This window comes from Oryza brachyantha, chromosome 3, assembly GCF_000231095.2.
Source record: "Oryza brachyantha chromosome 3, ObraRS2, whole genome shotgun sequence".
Taxonomy (NCBI): Eukaryota; Viridiplantae; Streptophyta; class Magnoliopsida; order Poales; family Poaceae; genus Oryza; species Oryza brachyantha.
The window spans coordinates 548,960-570,244 of NC_023165.2; the positions used below are offsets into that span (position 1 = coordinate 548,960).

At 41.8% G+C, this 21,285-nt stretch overlaps 2 protein-coding genes across 2 annotated transcripts; both read left to right on the forward strand.

Moving 5' to 3' along the window:
* Positions 1-6,754: 6,754 nt before the first annotated feature.
* Positions 6,755-13,283, forward strand: LOC102712241 (protein HLB1-like). The gene is made up of 14 exons (XM_040522434.1): positions 6,755-7,174; positions 8,676-8,795; positions 8,891-8,960; positions 9,100-9,210; positions 9,520-9,603; positions 10,135-10,185; positions 10,821-10,850; positions 10,946-11,008; positions 11,106-11,171; positions 11,272-11,388; positions 11,704-11,739; positions 12,131-12,250; positions 12,388-12,558; positions 12,744-13,283. The coding sequence occupies exons 1-14, from the start codon at positions 6,861-6,863 to the stop codon at positions 12,852-12,854; spliced, it is 1,464 nt and encodes a 487-aa protein (XP_040378368.1). The 5' UTR covers positions 6,755-6,860; the 3' UTR covers positions 12,855-13,283.
* A 4,464-nt stretch (positions 13,284-17,747) lies between these two features.
* On the forward strand, positions 17,748-18,643 carry LOC121053891. The gene has a single exon (XM_040522356.1). The coding sequence runs from the start codon at positions 17,833-17,835 to the stop codon at positions 18,415-18,417; it is 585 nt and encodes a 194-aa protein (XP_040378290.1). The 5' UTR covers positions 17,748-17,832; the 3' UTR covers positions 18,418-18,643.
* The last annotated feature ends 2,642 nt before the right edge of the window (positions 18,644-21,285 follow it).

A 21,285-nucleotide genomic window follows, 5' to 3' on the forward strand; every position in this document is an offset into this window, starting at 1 on the left:
GTCACAGGCTCAAAGCATTTAAGCTCAGCTCATATACAAGGTGTAGTGCTCAGGGTATTTATAGCAACGTGATTGTGATATGTATAGCGACTCTTTGATGTGGTGCAAATTAATATTAAGATATATCATGATATTCTTCACATCTTACTATTTGACAAATTACATTTCAAGGTGTAAACAAGTATTCTTTGTATTCAGAATTATTATTACTTTCCTTCGCATAATGTTTTGACGCTCCACACACGTATAAAATACGATTTTATGGCTCTACCTACATTAAAACATATACATTGATATATACATGATGTATATGTTAATATAGGTAGAGCCACAAAATCGTATAATAGAGAGCGAATAATTTTTTTAAGAGGTATAAAGAAAGTATTAAATATATAATTATATAAAAAAGATATATTTATAATGCAATAAAAAAAGGTGAGTTTCATCATCTGTCCTCTCCATTTCTACCAACACGGAGCATACAGCTTCATCATCTTCGCTAGCAAAAACCTAGCCCCTAAAAAAATTGCTACCCAAGAAACAACCCTCGCATGGCTACTCGAAAAAAAAATCGAACTATATAAAAGTCGACAAAGAACCAAACGAAAACCCAAAGAAAACAATGCACCACGCACCTCAATAAATCACGTGCTGCCTCTACCATCCTCTACTTTGCAAGACTAGGTATGCACGAGACAGCAATGAAAAATACAGCATCCTCCTTTTTATATTTAGCACTGTTAATTTTGGATCACCACTTGCTTTTATTAAAAATTTACATAAAATATTTTATTATTTTTAGTTTAAAATTAATATATTTTAAACATAATTTATAATATTGTATATTTGTACAACGAACTTGAATAAAGTAAATGGTACGACATCAAATAAAAAATTAGATAGAGTATATATATGTTTATTTTAATGCTCCATAGAAACATATAGACATTTGAAAGTTAGGCTCCGTTTAGGTCCCAAAAATTTTCACCCAAAAATATCACATCAAATTTTTGAACACCTAAATAGAGTATTAAACATAGATAAATAAAAAAACTAATTACATAGTTATCTGAGAAATCGTGAGACGAATCTTTTGAGCCTAATTAGTACATGATTAGCCATAAATACTACAGTAACCAACATGCGCTAATGACGGATTAATTAGGCTTAAAAGATTCGTCTCGCGGTTTCCATGCCAGCCGTGAAATTCGTTTTTTCATTCTTGTCCGAAAACCCCTTCCGACATCCGGTCAAACGTCTGATGTGACACGTAAAAATTTTCATTTCCCCAACTAAACACCCTCCAACAGCTCTCCATCCTAACTTGTCATCTCTGTTATTTTGGCAAATTGTAAAAAAAGATCTCCAACAGTTTACCATCTAGGTTTCCAAATTTTAGTAATTTGTCATATCCTCTCGTTTACGCCCATATATGGGAGTTCGGATTTCACTTGGCATCCAGGAAGTACGACGCTGGGTTTCTCTCGCGCCTAGTCGTGGTCCAATGCTCAAGCCGACGCCGACCGGCGTTTCGTCGCCGCCGAGGCCTGTTCCAGGCCATCGTCGGCCGCTGCGCCCCGATGCCCGCTCGCCTGCCGTCCTGTGCCGTGGCCCCGCGCCAGCTCGCCCGTCGCCCGGCGCCGCACGCCCGCTTGGCTAGAGAGACGACGGATCCTTGGCGGCCGCGATGCACAACGATAGGAAGTCATGCTCGCGCGTCGTTGCCTTGTTCCCTGCGTTGCGATTAGGCCATAAACGCTGACAACCATGGATTCACGGCCAAAGAAAAAAGACACACGGACATCGATCTCCTCGTGCATTCGATCGACCTCGCGAGCTCGACCACCAGCCACATACCTTGGATGCCCATAACTGTAGCTCGCCGATCACCCGCCTCACCGCCACCGACTCGCCGCGAATATCCCTAACCGTTTTGATGACTAAATTTGTTTTAGACAAGTGAAATATCCATAACTATTGGAGATGAAATAATTTTTCCTTTACCATATTGTTTAGAAACTTGCTAAAACACTAGATTTGGGAAACGAAATTTAGGTAACTGTTAGAGTTGCTCTTACTGTGCTGCTGTGGACGTTTGCTCTATACATATTCCGGCTGTCATTTTTCATGAGCAGTTAGAAAAGATAATTATTATATTCCTTTGCCTCTTTTTATCTATACCGATCTTTTTGCCGCATGTTGCCTCACTTTCATACTGATTCCCAGCTTAATTGTATCGATCGCTATGAAGAGCAATGACAATACATAAGTGGCACTGATGGGCAAGCTAGTTGTCTGAATGAATACTCTGTACTGGTTTTTGGTCTCTGTGCTCTGTCTCCGAAACGCATTCTGTTTCGGATAGGATAGATTTGGCCGAATTAATTCCTTAGATTAAGGCACCCAAAAAATTTTCCCAAAAACATCACATCGAATTTTTGGACATCTAAATAAAGCATTAAACATAGATGAACCAAAAAACTAATTGCACAGTTATACGAGGAATCGTGAGACAAATTTTTTGACACTAATTAGTCCACGATTAGCCATAAGTGCTACAGTAACCAATATGTGCTAATGACGGCATAATTAGGCTCAAAAGATTCGTCTCGCGGTTTTCAGGCGAGCTGTGAAATTTTGTTTTTTCATTTATGTCCAAAGACCACTTTCGACATCCGGTCAAACGTTCGATGTGACATTTCTGACAAAAAATTTGCCATCTAAACACCACCTAAGATGGACTGCGTGGAATGATTGCGTTGACTGATTCGCTAGATCAACGACGAACAACTAACCACAACTTGTGTACAATGGGTTAGGTTTCTCCAAGCTGCGGCATTTCGCTTTTGTTGTCTTTTTGGTCTATATGATACTCTTTCTAACTTTTAATTTGTTATTCTAATGTCGACGATAAGTAACACTCGGATTTATTCTTCCAACATGAAAGATATGTACCACCAGTTTACCTTAAAGCAGGTGCAATAAGGCTATATTGTCTACTATTAGCCAGTCGATGTCATCCAAAATCTACCTAGAGGAGGGAGAATGCAAGAGAGAATGAAGCTGACGCTTGTTTAAGCGTAAGCTGTACACAGGCTCCTAGGTGCATGCAAACATTTTGGCCAATCATATGCAATTGATTGAATTAAAAAATTATTGTTTTTTGCTGTGTAGAGATGACTTGGTATTGTATTATTGTTTCACAAGTCTCTAAAGTTGGCTATTAAATGACGTGGACTTACTAATAGTAATTTACTATTGTTCGGTTCTACTAGTAAACTTGCCCCACAGAGTCCTTTGAGGCTGCCGTCCCGAGGAGCGCGATTATCGCAGTTTTGTGCCTCGATAATCGCGGTTATCATGATAACCATGGTGGAGAACCCGCTGGTTAGGTAAACGCTGTGTAGCACCCTAACTTTAAAATCCGTATTTCTTGGTACCACTGTTTTCTATATAAAATTTAGTATCTCTGGGTACCTTGTATACTTAAAAACACCAAATTTTATATAGAAAACAGTGGTACCATATGATACTTTTTTTAAGGAGGATGGGAAAAATACTCTAATGTGTAAGAGCTGCTATCCTAGTTCAAGGAGTTAAACTATACCGACCTGACTTTTCTTTGTGGGGATTGCAGTGTTCCTGTTGATCAGTCTGGTGAAGATGCCACCAAGAGTCTCAATACCAAGTGCTAGAGGTGTTACGTCAAGGAGGAGAAGCTCCTTTACATCTCCTCGGAGAATGCCACCCTGAATAGCAGCACCCATGGCCACAGCTTCATCTTGATTGACACCTTTGCTAGGGGCCTTGCCAAAAATTTCAGAAACAACTTCCTAAACTTTTGGAACCCTCGTCATCCCACCAACAAGAAAGGACCTCATCAACATCCTTAGTAGTTATACTAGCATCCTTTAGGGAGTTTTTTAGCCCTAGTTACATCGAATGTTTCGACACTTATTATAAATAGTAAACGTAGTCTATTAATGAAACCCATCCATAATCTTGGGCTAATTTGCGAGACGAATCTAATGAGCCTAATTAATTCATGATTAGCTTATGTGATGCTACAGTAAACATTTGCTAATTATGGATTAATTAGACTCAAAAAATTCGTCTCGCGAATTAGCACTCATTTATGAAATTGGTTTTTTTATTAGTCTATATTTAATACTTTAAATCAGTGTCCAAACATCCGATGTGACATGGGGCTAAAAATTTTAGCCCCATCTAAACACCCCCTTAAGCAGTTCTTGCATGGATCTCTAGTCCTCTCGATAAGACTATTCACCAAATTTTCAAACTTCGATCTTGTCAACGTAATATTCAGATGTTTTGCTCCAGAGGAATCAGCTGTAATGAACGACAGGTTGATCTAGGTCGGGCTGTTGATGAGAGTTCGATTTTTGCCTTCTCGGCAGCTTCACGTAGCCTCTGCAGAGCCAGTCTATCTTTCGATAGATCAATAGCTTCAGTTCTTTTGAACTCGCTTACTAAAAACTCCAAAAGGGTATTGTCAAAATCTTCTCCACACACGAAAGTGTCACCATTTGTTGCTTGAGATTTGCTCCGGTCCAACAAAAAGTACTTCGAGGCACCGATACCTCGAGGTACCAAATCATTTCTCACCATTGGATCTAGCTGAGTAGGACGTGCGCGGTTAGATTCAACGATCGGAAACGACTTGGTACCACGAGGTACCGGTACCTCGAGATACTTTTTGTTGAACTGTAAAATTACCCTTTCCAATTGGTTTTACATTACAAAATATGAACACAAATAGTTATACGCACAGGTTAAAAATGCACTGAAAGAATCTCCACTCCATTATCTGTAAGACTGTAAACAAAGGTACTAAGATACTAAGACCAGCCCATCTTCAACACACATTCACAGCGCATGTTGCCTGGACATTGGCGGTCAACTGAAATATAGCAAACCATAAATAGGGACGTTGTCAAAATGATGAAAAGGAAATACTCTTAATTAAAATAAGAACATCATAGAAGAGCACATTGACAGGCATGAAAGATATAAGCAAAAGCATCATCGTCGATGAGTCGACAAACATAAAGTCAGGCAGCTCAGCCGTAAAGAGTAGCACAAGCTAATTACAATCCAAAAGGCCAAAACAAAAGGAGATATCCAGGCAGTATTCCATTTTGTTTCCTTCCATGCCACAATCAAATCTACCAATATCAAGCACATGCTACACCCTCTATAGCCAGTGCTATCACATATTTATGAATGTGTGGCAAAGGATAAGAGCAGAAGGAGAAAAAAAAACATCTCCATCACCACCACTACTCTTCCATGTCGATCTATAGTGCAGATGCCTAAACATGCTATAGGAAACGAAACAAATCATGTCGATCAGTCGATCACATCACTGGAAACTGAAACAAATCATACTGCCAACTAAAATCAGCAGGAACCGGACCATGGTGTATGAGTATCCGTGCAACTGGAGAGCATACTCCACTACTCCATGTTTGGATTCTATTTGGGATCACCTAAGTCTAGCATTGATCGGGGTCTCTATTTGTATGGATGAAACGGGTTGTATGGGATATGATAATGGGATTAGGGTTTAGGTTACCGACCGGTGGAGCCACTCGTAGAGGAAGATGATCCCGACATCGTCGTCGTTGTTCTGCTTTGTCTTAATGGCGGCGACGGTGGTCGACGATGTCCTAGCACGTGGTCACGATCGGTCGGAGTAGTCCGACGAGGTAGCAGCGCGGCAGTGATGATCGCGTCATTAGCGGCGCCCTCTCAGGATCTGATTAGGGTTTGTGGGGGTGGAGTGGTGGCGGCGGCGAACTTTGGAACGCGTGCCGAGCTAGCCTCCACCCCTGTTTATATAGTGCAGGGTGATAGGGGCCCACCAGCCTACTTGGGCTGTACGCCCCTCCGGGCGTGGTCAAGGTTGCCCAATGGCTAGGGCCGGAGATCAAATCCAACACTCCAGTCAGTCACCGCTACAGCAGTCAGTTCAGACTCGAGAGGAAGCAGCCTGATCATTGCTTAACCGCGAATAACTAAGAGCATAGAAAAAGAAAATAAAAGCTAACTCTACATCTTCAGATTTCAGGAGATAGGGAATGAAGCGCGACGTTCGCTTAATTTCATTACTACTATAAAGTCATCCCTTACACTGGAGTAGTCATGAACACATATACACTGGAGCAGTCATGAACACATAAAAACGACGCATGAGCATACATGATCAAGCGACACTAAACAGTAAACAGAGCGGATCACGCCAAGCACTGTGGAACGAAAACGAGGGAGGAGGAAGAGAGTGAAGGAGCGTACGGTTCCGAGAGGAGACGCGAGGTCTCGCCGGCGCACGGCCCGGAGAAGCAGAGACGCCGCCATCGCCTGGGCCTTGGGAGTTGGGACACAGCGAGGAGGGTTTTTTTTGTCACTTCCGCTCCGCTTGATCGCTTCCGGTGAATTCGCTCGGCGGCGGCGTGCTGCCGCGACTTGTAGGTGGGCAGTTGGCCGTGGAATGCTCTCGACTCCCGTGGTGGCGAAGAAGAAGAAGAAGCCTCTAGAATTTGCCGCTGCATGGGCCCTTCCACTTCTGGGCCGGCCTCATCCCCTCGACTGATTCGGCCCGGCCCAACTAAACTAGACGAGCCTCTTACGCCGGGGCCCACCGGTCGTACCGACGTGGCAAGGCCGACACGTAAGCTTTTCGCTTCCTCCTTCCAGTGAACCACGCGCACTTCAACACCACAGCGGAAGCGACCACTAGCGGCTCGGCTCGCGTCGCGTCGCGTCTCCTTTCTTCTTCCTCGCGTCGCCTCACTCACCCAGATCTCCGGCCGAGTAGATCCTGCTCGGAGACTCCAGTCATGGAGGATTCTGCGCGGCCGACGCCCGCTGACTCCTCGGAGCTCCCCAACGGAGCGGCGGAGCCGGAGGCGGTGCCGCCGCCCGCCGCTGAGGCGCCTGCGCCGGCGGAGGTGGAGGTGGGAGTGGAAGACGGCCCTGAAATTGCGGATGATTCGGAGGCGAATGCGGGTCTCGGCGCCGAGGGTGAGGCCTCGCGGCCGTTCACCATGCGGGAGCTGCTCGGGGAGCTCAAGGACGGCGGGGAGGCTGCGGGTGGGAGATCCGCGCTCGCGGAGGGCAATGGGATTGGATCTGCCGGTGCGGAGGGCGCCAGGTCAGTGTGACAGTCTCTGCTCTCACTTTGGGTTTGTACGAAGCTATTCGGATCTCGGGGGAGAAGCCATTGAGCTGTGCAGCCGCGTCTCAGCTTCGCGCTTGCCGCGTTCGCTTGCTTAGCTGTAGAACGTCCTCAGATCTGCCACTTACGTGAACTGTGTGGCAGTGCTTCGTTGTGATCGATTTTGATCGAATAGTTTAGTGCTCGCCAGTAGCCACTGCACGCTGGTGATCTGATTGATTTAGAAGCTTTTTACTCGTCTTAATGGCTGCTAGACGTCTGGTACTGCGTCAAACTATACAATTTTGCCATCTGTGTCAATTCTTCCAGTCCACATAAGTCTCTTTCACAGGTTGTGTTCCTAGACTGGCTGACTGATAATGCGAACTTGTAAGTTGCTAGATGCGAATCCATTTTTAGGATAATACTATAGTACAGTGTTGAATTAGATGACTGGTGCTAGTCAGAATTCTATGGTGTTAGTTTAGCAAACATAATTTTCCGAAGATGCTTGCATTGTGCAATTAGCTGCTTTGGTCTGCAGTAAGGAAAAAAACTAAAAATTTGTACCCTGTGTTTAGCTTCTCAATTGCATGCAGATTGCAGGGCTTGAGTATCTGTACAAAACTTAGGCTCATATTTTGCAACAACATCACTAGAACGTTGCATTCTCCTTCACAACAAGACTAAGAGCTTGTTTGGTTTGGAGCCTATTTTCGCCATACCAAAATTTTGGCAGCTTCAATAATATCCTATGGTTGTTTGGTTTGCTACCATTTCTTTTTCTCACGTTAGTTCAAATTATATAATACCAAATTTGGTAGGGCAAAAACTTGCCAAGGTTTTGGCACTACCAAAATTTTGGTGGGGCAAAAATTGGCTTCAAGTTCAAACAAGCCCTAAAATCTTGGAGAACTGTCTGGAAAGTATTCTTTATCTGCCGTATTTTAGTTTGCTTTCCTCCTGACCCGTGCATGAAAAATATGCCTACCAATTATGCCCCCCCATCTTTTCGCTTGTGCTTGTGCTTATGCTTATAACCCAAGATTTGAATTTTAAAGCTTAAGTTTAGAGTTAAATTTAGGGTTTTTTCACCATATTTTATTCCCCGGCATTTACTTTTAGATCAGTAAGAACACATATATAAAAGTTTTATCTATAAATTATTTTTATCGCTAATAAGCTGTCTCGCTTATGCTTATTTTAAGCAAAAAGATGGCACCGTATATCCTCAGGACCTGACTTTGTCTCTTTCGGGTGTCAAGTCAATGGGTGATTTATTTGAGCAAGTCACTACCATGCAGTTTTATGGTTTTCCATTACTATTAATATTATTACTTATACTATCTCATATCAACATGATTGGGTTTGGTAGAATTGTTTTTTTTATTACCATAGGAGAGGTGATACATCAATCATTTTTAAACCTCAATTCTTCACACATCTTGAAATTAGCTATCATTTGAAGAGTTGCAACACTTCCTTTGCTCCATTTCAGTCAGGACAGCCTACAGCTCTCATCCCATCATGATGTTGCTATGGAGTTGATAAATAGTGTCACTGGAGTTGATGAGGAAGGCCGTTCTCGCCAACGCATTCTTTCGTTTGCTGCCAAAAGGTTTTTGTTTATTTCACTTGATTAACTTAATCATATGCTGGTGTTATGAACTTCACAATTAGTTCAGAATTGTGCCTTTAACACATGTTCTGCAGATATGTTAGTGCCATCGAAAGAAATCCAGAAGATCCTGATGCATACTATAATTGGGCCCTAGTCCTCCAGGTAGAATTGCATTCCCTATAGAAAGGCAGTAATTCATTCTGTTGCTTAAAGTATGTATGTAGTTAAAAGTTAAAACAAAAGCTTGTAGTTCTGTTACACTAATATCTTGTAGTTCTAATATCTAAATATATAATTTCAGGAAAGTGCAGATAATGTGGATCCTGATTCTAGTTCTTCAAAAGATTCATTACTCGAGGAGGCTTGCAAAAAGTATGCTGAAGCCACACGACTCTGCCCAACACTATATGATGTAAGTTTGTTGATTGTAATTTCATTAAAACATGTTTCTCTACTGGATTGGAAATTGCTAAGAATTTCCACCTTATCATGTTCATCATGAGATGGTGCTATATCGTGGTGATATTATCAATATGTATAGAAACCATTGATAATATTTTTTTGTGCCTTAAATTATCATATGAGATGGCCCAAATTGGTACTGGCACTTGCCAGTTCCTAACTTTGATTAAGAAAGCTATCATTTGTGAACAGTTTTTTCTTTTTCAAAATATTCTGTTTGACCAAAATCGCACCTCATTCCTCGCTTTCATTGTTTTAGGCATATTACAACTGGGCTATTGCTATTGCTGATCGGGCCAAAATGCGTGGACGTACCAAAGAGGCTGAAGAACTATGGAAGCAGGTCATGAACAATGTTAATAGTTTTGTGTGTATTTTACAAAGGCTAATCTTGTTTATGCTAGTATCTAAATGGCAAATGTTTTCTGATCTTTCCTACACTTGTAGAGTCGAAGGTCTCAGAAATTGAAACATTTATGTTGTTAACAGTGTGAAAAATGAACAATTTGAATTCTAACCCAAATCTGTGAGTTGATGAAATGATATTTGCAGAATGGCTATCTTCTTTGCAGTCATAAACGTGTGAACTAGTAATACTATCCACAGGAAATAGTTAGCTTGCAATTCCCAGCACTCTTGCAGCACTGAATGAAACATAATGTCGAATTTCTTTTCTATCATTGTTTATCTTAGATTCTTAATTCTCAGGGTCTATAATCATTTGCTAACAGTATCCCTCACCATGGGGTCATTAATTTGGGAAAAAAAGATTTGAAGTTTCAAGACCTTTATGGTTAGCATTTGAGTATATTGTTTGCACCATTTTGGAGTTAATGTGTTATGAACTGCTCATTTCTCTCTGTTTTTTTTACAGGCTATAATGAACTATGACAAGGCAGTCCAGTTAAACTGGAACAGCCCCCAGGTTAGAACTGTGTAATTGACTGATTTGATGGGCAAGATAACAAATATTCCTCTTTGATTTTACATATGGAAATGGAATACACCAATAAATAACTTCATCCTAGAAACAAATGCAATGAAGAGCATGCAGTAGGTCCTAGAAAAGCATCAGTAACATAATTGCAGACCTTCACCAAACTGATGATGAACTATGAACTTTTACACTATTATTGACCACTCCTCAGTTCTAAGATTGTAGAAGCATTCTCAAGTGTTAAAGTTACTGCAGAGCTATAAGGTTGCATTGCAGAAAGACTTCCAAGACATTGTACGATTAGTAGTAAGCAGTCAATTTATAAAAAAGATGCTGAATTACATGCCCTCCTGATAGAGAGTTTATGAAAGATATAAAATGTTTCCACCTGTAATGTCAAGCTTACATGTTCTGAACTTATCTTGCTTTGTAATGTAATATCAAATTATTTTGCCTTATTTATTGAACTCCACATTTGGGACAAATCTGTTGACTGGATATTGGTTGAACATTTGTCAGGTCGTTGTATTCAAATCCCATTATCTATGTGCATTAGTTGATTAGCTTCCATTTTTTATCAATTGTCATTTTGCTTGATTTAATTTGTGTCTCTTTATTTGTAGGCCCTCAACAACTGGGGTCTGGGCCTACAGGTACACGACTTTGTTACTTATATCTAGTTTAACATATCTTCATCAGTACATTATCTATTTTTATTCACTGACAATATTATGATTCTGTGATGTAGGAACTGAGTGCAATTGTTCCAGCTCGAGATAAACAAACAATCATAAAAACCGCTATAAGCAAGGTAGGTATACCTGCTAATTATGTTTCAGATAAATTACTTCTGAGCAAATGTATCTACAAGAAAATTCTTAAACTCATAACTTGCTTTTTCGTGGCAGTTTCGATCTGCAATCCAGTTGCAATTTGATTTCCATCGGGCTATTTACAACCTTGGAACTGTTCTGGTGTGTTTTTTCACAGCACCCCATCAATGTTAATACATGCTAGCTGACTAGATTTTGTGCTAACAGCAATGAACTCATTTTCATCTCTTTGGTGGTACAGTATGGCTTAGCAGAGGATACAATGAGGACTGCGGGTCCAGATGTCTCTCCTAATGACCTATACAGTCAGTCCGCCATTTATGTTGCAGCTGCTCATGCATTGAAGCCAAATTATTCAGTATGTGAAGATCTGTCCTTCTCTCGTGTTCCTTTCTTTTTTTTTAAATTTTTTCATTGGGGCATTCTGGAAGGTTGCGATGTGATACCACAGCAAGAAAAGTTTCATAGTCAATTAGTCATCACACGTGTCAGAAAATTCACACAATAACTTGTTTGTATTCTCCATGAGTTCTGATTTCTGGCATTCTTATCATATTCAATACTTTTATGCCTCACATCACGATGTTGTTATAAGATTCAAGTTCCATTGGCCATTTAATGTATCTTTAGGCATATATGTTTGTCTACTGAAACGTTGTTGTGCATAATGCAGGTTTATCGCAGTGCTCTACGTCTAGTTCGCTCAATGGTATGTTGGCAGTTTTTTTTTACTTGTACAACTTTGCTCATGTTTGATTTTTGTCTTTAAGAAGTCCATCTCTTGTATAGAACTTAGGTTTGGAAATACAATTGTTTTTTCTATCGATTAAAAATGGTGAGAAGCAAGTAGAAAAAGCTGCTGCTGCTGCGACATAAGAGCGAATACTGAAATGACTAGAGTTTTTAATATGATTGAGAAAATTAGAGTAAATATTATGAACTTCTGTGCCCTCTGTGTGCAAAATGTATGCGTCCTTTCTTGTTTTATCTATAGCTTAGTTATGTTTCCTTTTATTTTATTTCTATTTGAATTTTCAGCAACCATTCATCCACCAGGTAATTAATTATGCTGTGCTTGACGTATATACTATGCTTGGCAGCTACCTTTACCTTATCTAAAAGCCGGATATCTAACTGCCCCTCCAGCAGACAATACCATTGCACCACATAAACATTGGGAAAGATCACAGTTTATCTTAAACCATGAGGGACTCCAGCAGGTGAGTTCTACCTTTAAAACAACCATACTTCTAGAGCTTCTGGAGTTTTCGAATGTTCTCTTTTAGCTTGAGATGTTTATATTGGTGTGCATGTCACCAGGATTTTAGTCTCATTATTTTTTTTTCGGAAATTTTAGGCTAATGTCTCTGAAAGCCCTTCTAGCAAATCGCTTGGACATATGGGAAGAAGCAAAAAATATATTAAAGTAGCTGTTACAGATATCGTTTCAGTATCTGCGTGCTCCGATCTAACACTGCCTCCTGGTGCTGGCCTTTGTATAGATACAATTCACGGGCCTTTGTACTTGGTAAGGACATACTTACTGCCCTTTACAATTCGGAGGGCTTAATTCATATGAACCACTTTCTTGAGATTTCTTTTTATGTTACTCCTCCGTAGGCCCTCCCACTCTGTTTGATGTACAACCGAATAGTACCATGTTTGTCATTATCACTTCAGTTCTCAGCCTGGGATTTTTAATTCATGTTTCAGGTGGCTGATACCTGGGAATCTCTGGATGGTTGGCTAGATGCCATACGCCTAGTGTACACCATATTTGCACGAGGAAAAAGCGATGCCCTGGCAGGTATCATTACTGGTTGATCTATTGTTGTATGTACGAGTGCGTCGAGCAACAGATATCATGCATTCCTGTCCATTTTAACCACCCATATTCTTTTACTCTGCTTGATTGTTCCGAGTGTTTTTATCTTCCACACATCTGTAGAGTACAAGTTGATCTGTAGGCCCCTACCAATCATAGGCTACGTCGTCCGACACTCTTTTTGTATCATTATATGTGTAAAACCTCATTATAGATGCACGACGAAGATCGAAATCCATTCACTGTATTTAAAGTTCATCGAGTCTGAACCAAACCACGTGGGCATCAAATATTCCTGTTCTTTACATCATTTCGGAGGACTGATGCTGAATTATTTCTGTAAAATGGTTCCTAACTAAGGCTAGAGTGGTTTGACAGATCGGCACCGAATCATAACTTTTTTAATGCCTATTTGGTTTGGAGGAATTCCGTGGGAATTATAGAGGAATTGAACTATTTTTCTAGTAAAATTCCTGAGGAATTATTAGGGATTGTTTGGATGGTGACCAGCCTGAGAGCCCTTGGTCACACAAAATCAGATGCCTGAGATTGATGCCTAACTCGGTCGTGATTTTGAGGGTACGAACGAAACAGCTCCTCAATCCCATGACGAATCAACCCTGCGTGCAACCCAGCATCTGGCGCCATGGCATAGCATAGCCGAGCCAAAGCTGCATCCAAGGCAGGAGAAAGCCTGCGACTGTGTGCGCGATGACAAGTGATGCAACGTCCCGGCCGGCCCGGCGCGTGTGAAGCCTCCTGACATGACACGACAACTCCAAAGCGAGGAGATCGATCGACCAAGCTGGCGATCGATGCACTGCCCTGCGGGCCCAACGTGTTGGCCATGACACCACGTAACAAAAAAAAAACTACCACTACGTCGCGGTAGCACTTTTGTTGGGCATTAGTCGCGCTAATTGGAGAGGTCCCCGGCCTGCATGCCCTACCAGTACGTGCCCCTAGCTACTACACTGTCACTCTCACTCGCTGATGACTCGCATATAGTGGTGTTGCAGTGCAGTGCAGTGCAGTGCATCTTTCCCGATTCAGGGGATGGCACAGTACGTGATGCGTAGGTTAACGTGGGGTCGTTCTAGTCACGGATCCCTTCTATCTTTGCTGGTGTAGTATGGGCCAAGCATCTCCTATATGTGCATGCCTAAGCTAGGTGTTGTACTATACTCCGTATGTTCCATGTCCAAAGTCTCAGGGTTAACCTGAGAAGAAGCTTAATACCGGTAGGTCTTAGTATAATCTAAAGAGCCGGCATGGCACAGCTACTGATGATAAAAACATGCTGATGAGAGTGTGATAGTAGTAGTACAACAGCGAGAGAGTCTGTCCAGGTTGGCAGCAATGTATATGACCGGTGCCGTGCGTGCACAAAACCGGCAAGGCTAGCTGCTGCCCGAAAGGGCCCTCTCGCGTCAGCCTTGTAGGGTAGTTTCCCATCTTATCAGGTCAGGCGGAGAGAGCATCAAGCCTACAAACACGGTGAAGAGAGGAGTGATGCCGTCAGGACCATCATCATAAGCAAAAGCAAAGAAAAGAAAGGCTCTCATCTGCTGTCGTTTCATCTGTTGCCACTGTGCCATCCATGCGCGCGCGCTCAGCTCAATCATGCAAGGCTAGACACGGCAACACCAGGGGGTGGGGTGAGTACTGTGCTGTGCTCGTGTCACACGCTGGCAAACCCGGCCCACCGAGAGCGCGCGTCCATCGGCCGATCAGCACAGTGATCCGCGGCCGGCTGCGCTGCGTGAACCGTGAGCGGGTTCGCGAGCAGCAGCACACGGCGACGCGACGCGGCGTGCCAGCCCCAAACCGTACGTACGTGTGCGCGGTGGGCGCGCCCGTACGTGCGGCAACCAGCAGGCAGCAGCAGCACGCGGTCACGTTGCGATGCACACCATCAAATCCGTCGTGTCACCAATGATCGCCGGCCATCCCTGAGCCAGAGCCACACCAATCATTCACGCGCCGTCCTGCGCACAGGTTACGTACTGCTCCCTCCCTTCACCAAAATAAATAAAAAAAACTTTAACACCCATTACATATCAACATGCCAGTGGGCATGCATTGTTACTAGTATTAACGAAGACTTTGTTCTTATTGTGATGGAACAAATTCCTAGGATATAAATAGCTAGAGTAAATTTCACATAAATATGTACACTTTCACTAAACTACAGTAAAACTATATATTTATTTAAGATACTGTATCATAAATATATAAATTTAGCACCAAATCTATAATAAAACTACATTTTTTATATTAAATATCATAAAACTATAAATTTAATAAGTAATTTTACAATCCTTGAGTAGATACCGAGAGGTACCAAAATTTTAGTGTAAAAATTTTGGTACCTCCTTCTCAAGTACTGTAAAATTGCTCAAATTTAATAGCAGAATTATCACATAACTACATCTTTAGTGTTAATTCCATTACAAAACTATAATGTTTATATATATCTCTAAACATAACGTTAGTGATAGGGATTTAAATCTAAAATATATATTTTTGTGCTAATTTTAATACTAAATCTATATTTAGTTTTACAAAAATTTACTACCATGGCATAACAAATTAACCGGCCTTTAGGTCTCCAATTCGCCATGCATCTGATCATTCTGAATTATCTTAGTAGTACTCCACTACAATACTCGTAGTATTAGCTAGCAAAAACCGGTTTGTCATGTGCTACCGAAGGTGTAGTTTCAGTGTCACCTCGTAAGAGCGCATCGATCCGTTCGTTGGAGTGAAAGGGGTGTATCTTTGAGGAAAAGAGTAGTGAACATATATACCAATATATACCAGGTACATTGCATGGTTGAAAGGTGCATGGTTTGGAACCTTCCATAGGCCACTATCACCATGGAACTGAAACAGCACACCCTCTGAAGGTTAGCCACCGCATCTTGTCTTCTACTCTCTATTTGATTGGAATTAACCGCAGCCAAGAAAGGCTCAGAAGTGATCCGGCAGGTTGTCACCATCCTATCATCGAGCCAATTTATATGTTACGGCCAATCATTTCTCATCAAAACAGTGACTCGCTGTTGGCTCTTCCAACATTAGTACGGTCTTAATTAAAGTAACCATCACATGGATTTCATTTTAAACAACAACCCACCTAGCTCGTTGTTCACACAGAAATTTCCACTATACCAAATATCTTTCGTAGAAAAAAAAGATGCATGCATAGAGGGCATGCAATAGATGATGTAGTTGCTATGATTTCAGTAATTCTTTTAAACATGTTATAAATGTGAACGTTCGTAACACACGTGCTTCCTCCGTCCCTTAAAAAAAGACAGACTTTTCGGTTTATGTGTCAAGCGTCTTATTTAATTTTTTTTAAGAAATTAAAAAAAAGTTAGTCACATGTAGAATATTATTCATGATTTATCATCTAATAAAAATAAAAAAATTAATTGTAAAAAAATTTAAATAAGACCAAGAGTCAAATATTGTAAGTAAAAAATGAAAGATTGATTTATTTTGAAACGGATGAAATAGACATGTAGGTACGTCATACCAGTTGAAGCACTGTGATTTAGTAGTCTCATCTAAATCATCCCAAAAAAAGATTAAACGACAAACTCACCACCATCATGACCCCATTTGGCTCACCCCCAGTGACTGCCATCGACGGCGACCTGCCAGGCCCTCTCGATGCTCGGCTCACAGCTGAGTTTGCATTGGCTCTTGATGGGACTATGAGGAAAGGGGCAATGAATTTTACACCCGTTCTTTTGTTTTTCATAAGTTAAAATTTAAATTTCCAACCTTAAACTTGAATCTATTTTAGTTTTTTTTACCAAAATTTATTTTGTAGACTTGTCTTTTCGATGGTTAAGAATATATTATAAAATTTTATTTATGAATTATTTTTATTATAAATTTTCTGTTTGCCTTTTTTTTTTTCCAATTGATCGGTAGTTGGATGGCCTAGATGGGCTCTTCTTTCTTAATGTTCGCTACAATTCATGGTCGATTTATATTTTTCATTTCTTCGGTCACACTCACACGTCCGTTTTGACCCTTTCTACTGTTTGGAATTGGAATATGGAAGCTATGTCTCTCTTGTAAATAAACTTCACTCAGTATATTCACGGCACTTAATAAATCCAAAGTTACAACACGAGTACTCCTTTTTTTTCTAAAACATTTTATGATAAAATATAAAGGTAGTAACCAATATTTCTACGTTTGATCCGATGGGAAAAAAAAAAGAGATAGGATCCAAGGTACACTATCACAAGTTCACGGTGATAGACATCGGTCTAGTACAAAAGAACAACAGTCCTGAGCTGCAACCTGATGATCTTCATGAGAAAGGAACAGCTAGCTTCTCGTCATCTGCCCACTCCTCTCTACTCATGAACAACAAAGCAAAAGTGTAAGTTATCTACGATAACTTAACTACCAATACCTCCATCTTTACGCTTACGGTTATGTTTATATGCCAAAATTAAAATTTTCAATCTTAAATTTAAAGTTGATTTTAAGAGTTTTCTCACCGACTTTATTTTTTACTCTAGCTTTTAGATCAATAAGAATATGCATGTAAAAGTTTTATTTATAAATTATATTTTTTTACAAATATATTATTTATTTTTTCATAAAAAACCAAATAATCACACCTTAACTACTAGCACCAAACTAACCACGGGATCAACAAGCATCCGTTCCTTTTGTAGTGTTGGTGTATGTAGGCATTCCAAAACCACACAGGAATCCCACTGCATCTATCTGGAGATTCCCCACCCTCTTTCCCTCGTGTGGGCCCCACCCCCAGTGACGCATCGTCACCCTCTTCCTCTCCACTCTACTAGTGCTATATAAGCAGAGGAGGAGCCACCGGGACGGGAGCGGCATCCAAACCCAACACAAACACCTTGTTGGAATTGTTCGTCACGCCCGCCGCCGGCGATAGGGGGAGTTTCTGGATTGTTCAGCTTTGTGGCGATGGCGATGCCGCGGTCGCCGGGCGCCGGCTCGCTCCGGTTTCTTGGCCTCCTGAAGCAGCCGGAGGCGGGGCCCGACGGCGCGGCGTCGTTCGAGCTGGACGAGAGCGACGTCCTGTGGCCTGTCGGTGGTGGCGGGGACGACGACAGCGGGTACTGCCCCGCGCCGCCGCTCCCGGAGGGCCCGCCGCGGGTGCGTCGCCGCGCGCACGCGGTGCCGCAGAGCTTCGGGCTGTCGTCGCTGCTGGCCAACGGGGGACGTGGCGACGAGCGTCAGCAGGCTGGAGGAGTGGCCGTGCCTGTGAGGGCGGCGGCGCCGGGGGGCGCCGCGGCGCCGAGGCAGTCGGCGCCGGTGAGGGTGCCGATGTGGCCGGGGAAGGTCGCCCCCGCCGCCAACAAGCGCGCCGAAGAGCCCGAGGACGACTACGACGAGGAGGAGGAGATGGTGCCGCCGCACGTGGTGGCGGCGCGGCGCCAAGCGCGGTCGTCGTCGGTGCTGGAGGGCGCCGGGCGGACGCTCAAGGGGCGCGACCTCCGCCGCGTGCGCAACGCCGTGCTCCGGCAAACCGGATTCCTCGACCTCTGAGCTCAAGATCGAAGCTTTGGTAGCCTAGGCAGCCCCATGCATGGCGTGATCCCATCCAATCGCCATCACCAGATCTTGATTAGCCACCCATTCTCTGCAGCAACCAACCTTCCTCTACTTCTCCGGTGTGACCCCGAAAAAAAAACAAAATCTTGTCATTTCATTCATCGATGTCTCAACACCTGAATTGAATTCAATAGTACATTCAATTTGATTGGTCTGGGAACCTGCATCTGCATGCACCCCCCTCTTCTTCTCCTTCTTCAGAAATCAAACATGGCCAATTCTTTATCTAGAACCGAATGATTGGGATCAAGAACAACAGCAAAAGAAAATAAAAAATAAAAAGAATCCCGCCGTATATACTCGATTAGTTTACTATAAAGTCAATAGTGCCATAAATATACTACTCACAGTGTGTTCATACTCTATGATAAACTGGGCTCATCTGGCACTAAACAAGCTGTGATTTTGACATGGGCAGTATTAATAAAACCACGGGATCCATCCATCCAACAGACCAAACAATAGCTTAACCAACCAGCCTATAATGCGGCAGCATCTGTAGCTAGGTGGTTGTTTCACACCAGCATTGCATTTGCATGCATGCATGATGCAGCTAACTTTGTACTTATTCATTCCAATCAGGATTCAGCCAATTCAGTTCCTGATCTCCATTTCTCTATTCTAACATGGAACCCAATAGGCCTCTCAGCTCAGGTATTCCAATCATTCTAGCTTTCTTCCTCCTCCATTGCATTTGGTGGGTTTTGGTGGCACACGCATGAAACCTCTTCATTTTAAAATATAAATGTTTTGGACTTATTCTAATACTGTACTTATAGAATCGAGTAGCAGTAGTATTTTCTAAAAAAGAAATCTTGCCAAGTTGTGTCCCAATTGACGGCTTGTGTGCGCTCGTCAGAAGTTCAGAAATTCAGATCCCAATGCTGAGCTTGTCTGCATCTTGATTTCAGGCTCTGATGAAGAAGTATAGATGGAGTGTTTTTCTGCGTGCTGCTGTATGCTTTCGTGTGGCCAGTCCTTTTTTGCAACTTTGGTGTCGATCTCTTCTTCAGTTTGTTCTTCTTTTTTAGTTTGGGCTGTCATTGTCGCGAGTGGACGACGGATAGATACATGCTGCCTAATGCCTATCCTATCCGTCATGTTCATCTTGCAGTTTTTTTAAACGATTTTTACTGCTGGCCAGTGGCCGAGTTAATCATCTGGTCCTCATAGCTTAATCCAGTTTCTTTTACTGGGTTTAATTCTGGGGGCTGGTTGCCTGATGAGTCGATGCCACGCGTGATGGAAGCGTGGTTGATTGTATTTTTATACTGCGTCGATGGCAATCTACACTAGCAACTGCATGCGCTGTGACAGTGACTCTACTTATCTAGGACGTGACAAAGTAATTAGTCGTTACTCAGCATAAAAAAACGCTAATTACGTCGAAGGAGGAGAAGAGGTCGCATGCACACCAAAGTACAAAACAAAAACGATGTGCTTAGCTTTCCTGATAGTTAATACGAGTCATCGCCAGCTTCTTTTTACTCTTTCCGTTTTAAAATAACGATCACCCTTGTCTTTTACTTTCGATTATATTTATGAATAAGTGTACGTAACCCCTCAACGTTTTACCACTAATCACTTAGCCCCCTCACCTAACAAACCAAGTATTTAACCCCCTAATCTATCTAATACCGTTTAGATTACCCCTAAACTATTCGAATTAGTCCATATACAATCATGTTCACCTGAATTAGTGCAATATACAATGCATCAAAAAATCATGTTTAAAAAAAAACCTGACAGCATAGCACAACAAGAAGCAAAACCACCGAAACCACTATGAGGGGCAATCTAAATGGTATTAGATAGATTAAGGGGTTAAATATCTGGTTTGTTAGGTGGGGGGTTAAGTGATCAGGTGATAAAATGTTGCGGGGTTATGTAGACTTATTTCTTATATTTATAAGTTGAAATTTGAACTTTTAATTTTACATTTGAAGTTGTTTTGGGCTTTTTTATTTTTCTAGCATTTAATTTTAAACCGCTAAAAACATATATATATATATATATATAAGTTTTATTTATAAATTATTTTTTATTTACAAATATGTCGTTTGATTTTTCTATGAAAAATAACAATACCCCATTCCACTCAACCTTTAGTCAAAATGAAGCTATTTTTCTACCTATCTTATAATCTCAAAAAATCACCATTCTTCAGACGGGGGAAGTATGGAGCTTCTGTGTGTGCATCGTTTCTATCCACTACTCCACTATGTGGTGAGGCACGCAATCCAAACCTCTTTGGAATTGTTCATAAAAAAGGTAAGGACAAATGGTTTGCAGGTTAATCGCTGAGAGAAAATTCACATTCACTCCATCTGCCAGCATCGATCACTTTACCTCGTCTTGGCTACAGTACATGCGACAGCTAACAACTTGGCAAATGACAAGTGTGATTTGTAGGTAGCCTACCCTTTATGCTTTCCTAGGATAGCTGGGTCCGATCAATCTGGCCCATCCATTGTCTGATGATTGGACTCTGCACGAATTACTGCATCACCCCCCACACTCGGCCTCAAAAGTAAATCAACTCCTAAAGTTTAAGCTTTGTCGCAAAATAAGTATATTCCTGTATTTTTGACTCTCGGTTTGCAAATCAAAGTTTATCTCTTCAATACCCTATATCTAACCACCCACTAACATTATTCTTCTACTAACAAGGAAAATTTGAGTCTTTTCTCATCCTCCTTAACTTTTTGCTGGGAATGCTAGAAGTTATGGCTGAGAAATGTGGCTAGAAAAGAGAGTTGGTGGAATTGCCGTTGTGGCCACACGGATTTATAAAATACTCAT

What these genes read in the sequence shown, in the direction of transcription:
- LOC121053891 (XM_040522356.1), top strand. Translation starts at nt 17,833, where the DNA reads ATGGCGATGCCGCGGTCGCCGGGCGCCGGCTCGCTCCGGTTTCTTGGC.
- LOC102712241 (XM_040522434.1), top strand. Translation starts at nt 6,861, where the DNA reads ATGGAGGATTCTGCGCGGCCGACGCCCGCTGACTCCTCGGAGCTCCCC. An exon ending in ACAACCTTGGAACTGTTCTG is followed by an intron (nt 11,172 to 11,271) that starts GTGTGTTTTTTC and finishes TTGGTGGTACAG; the next exon opens with TATGGCTTAGCAGAGGATAC. An exon ending in CATTGAAGCCAAATTATTCA is followed by an intron (nt 11,389 to 11,703) that starts GTATGTGAAGAT and finishes TGCATAATGCAG; the next exon opens with GTTTATCGCAGTGCTCTACG.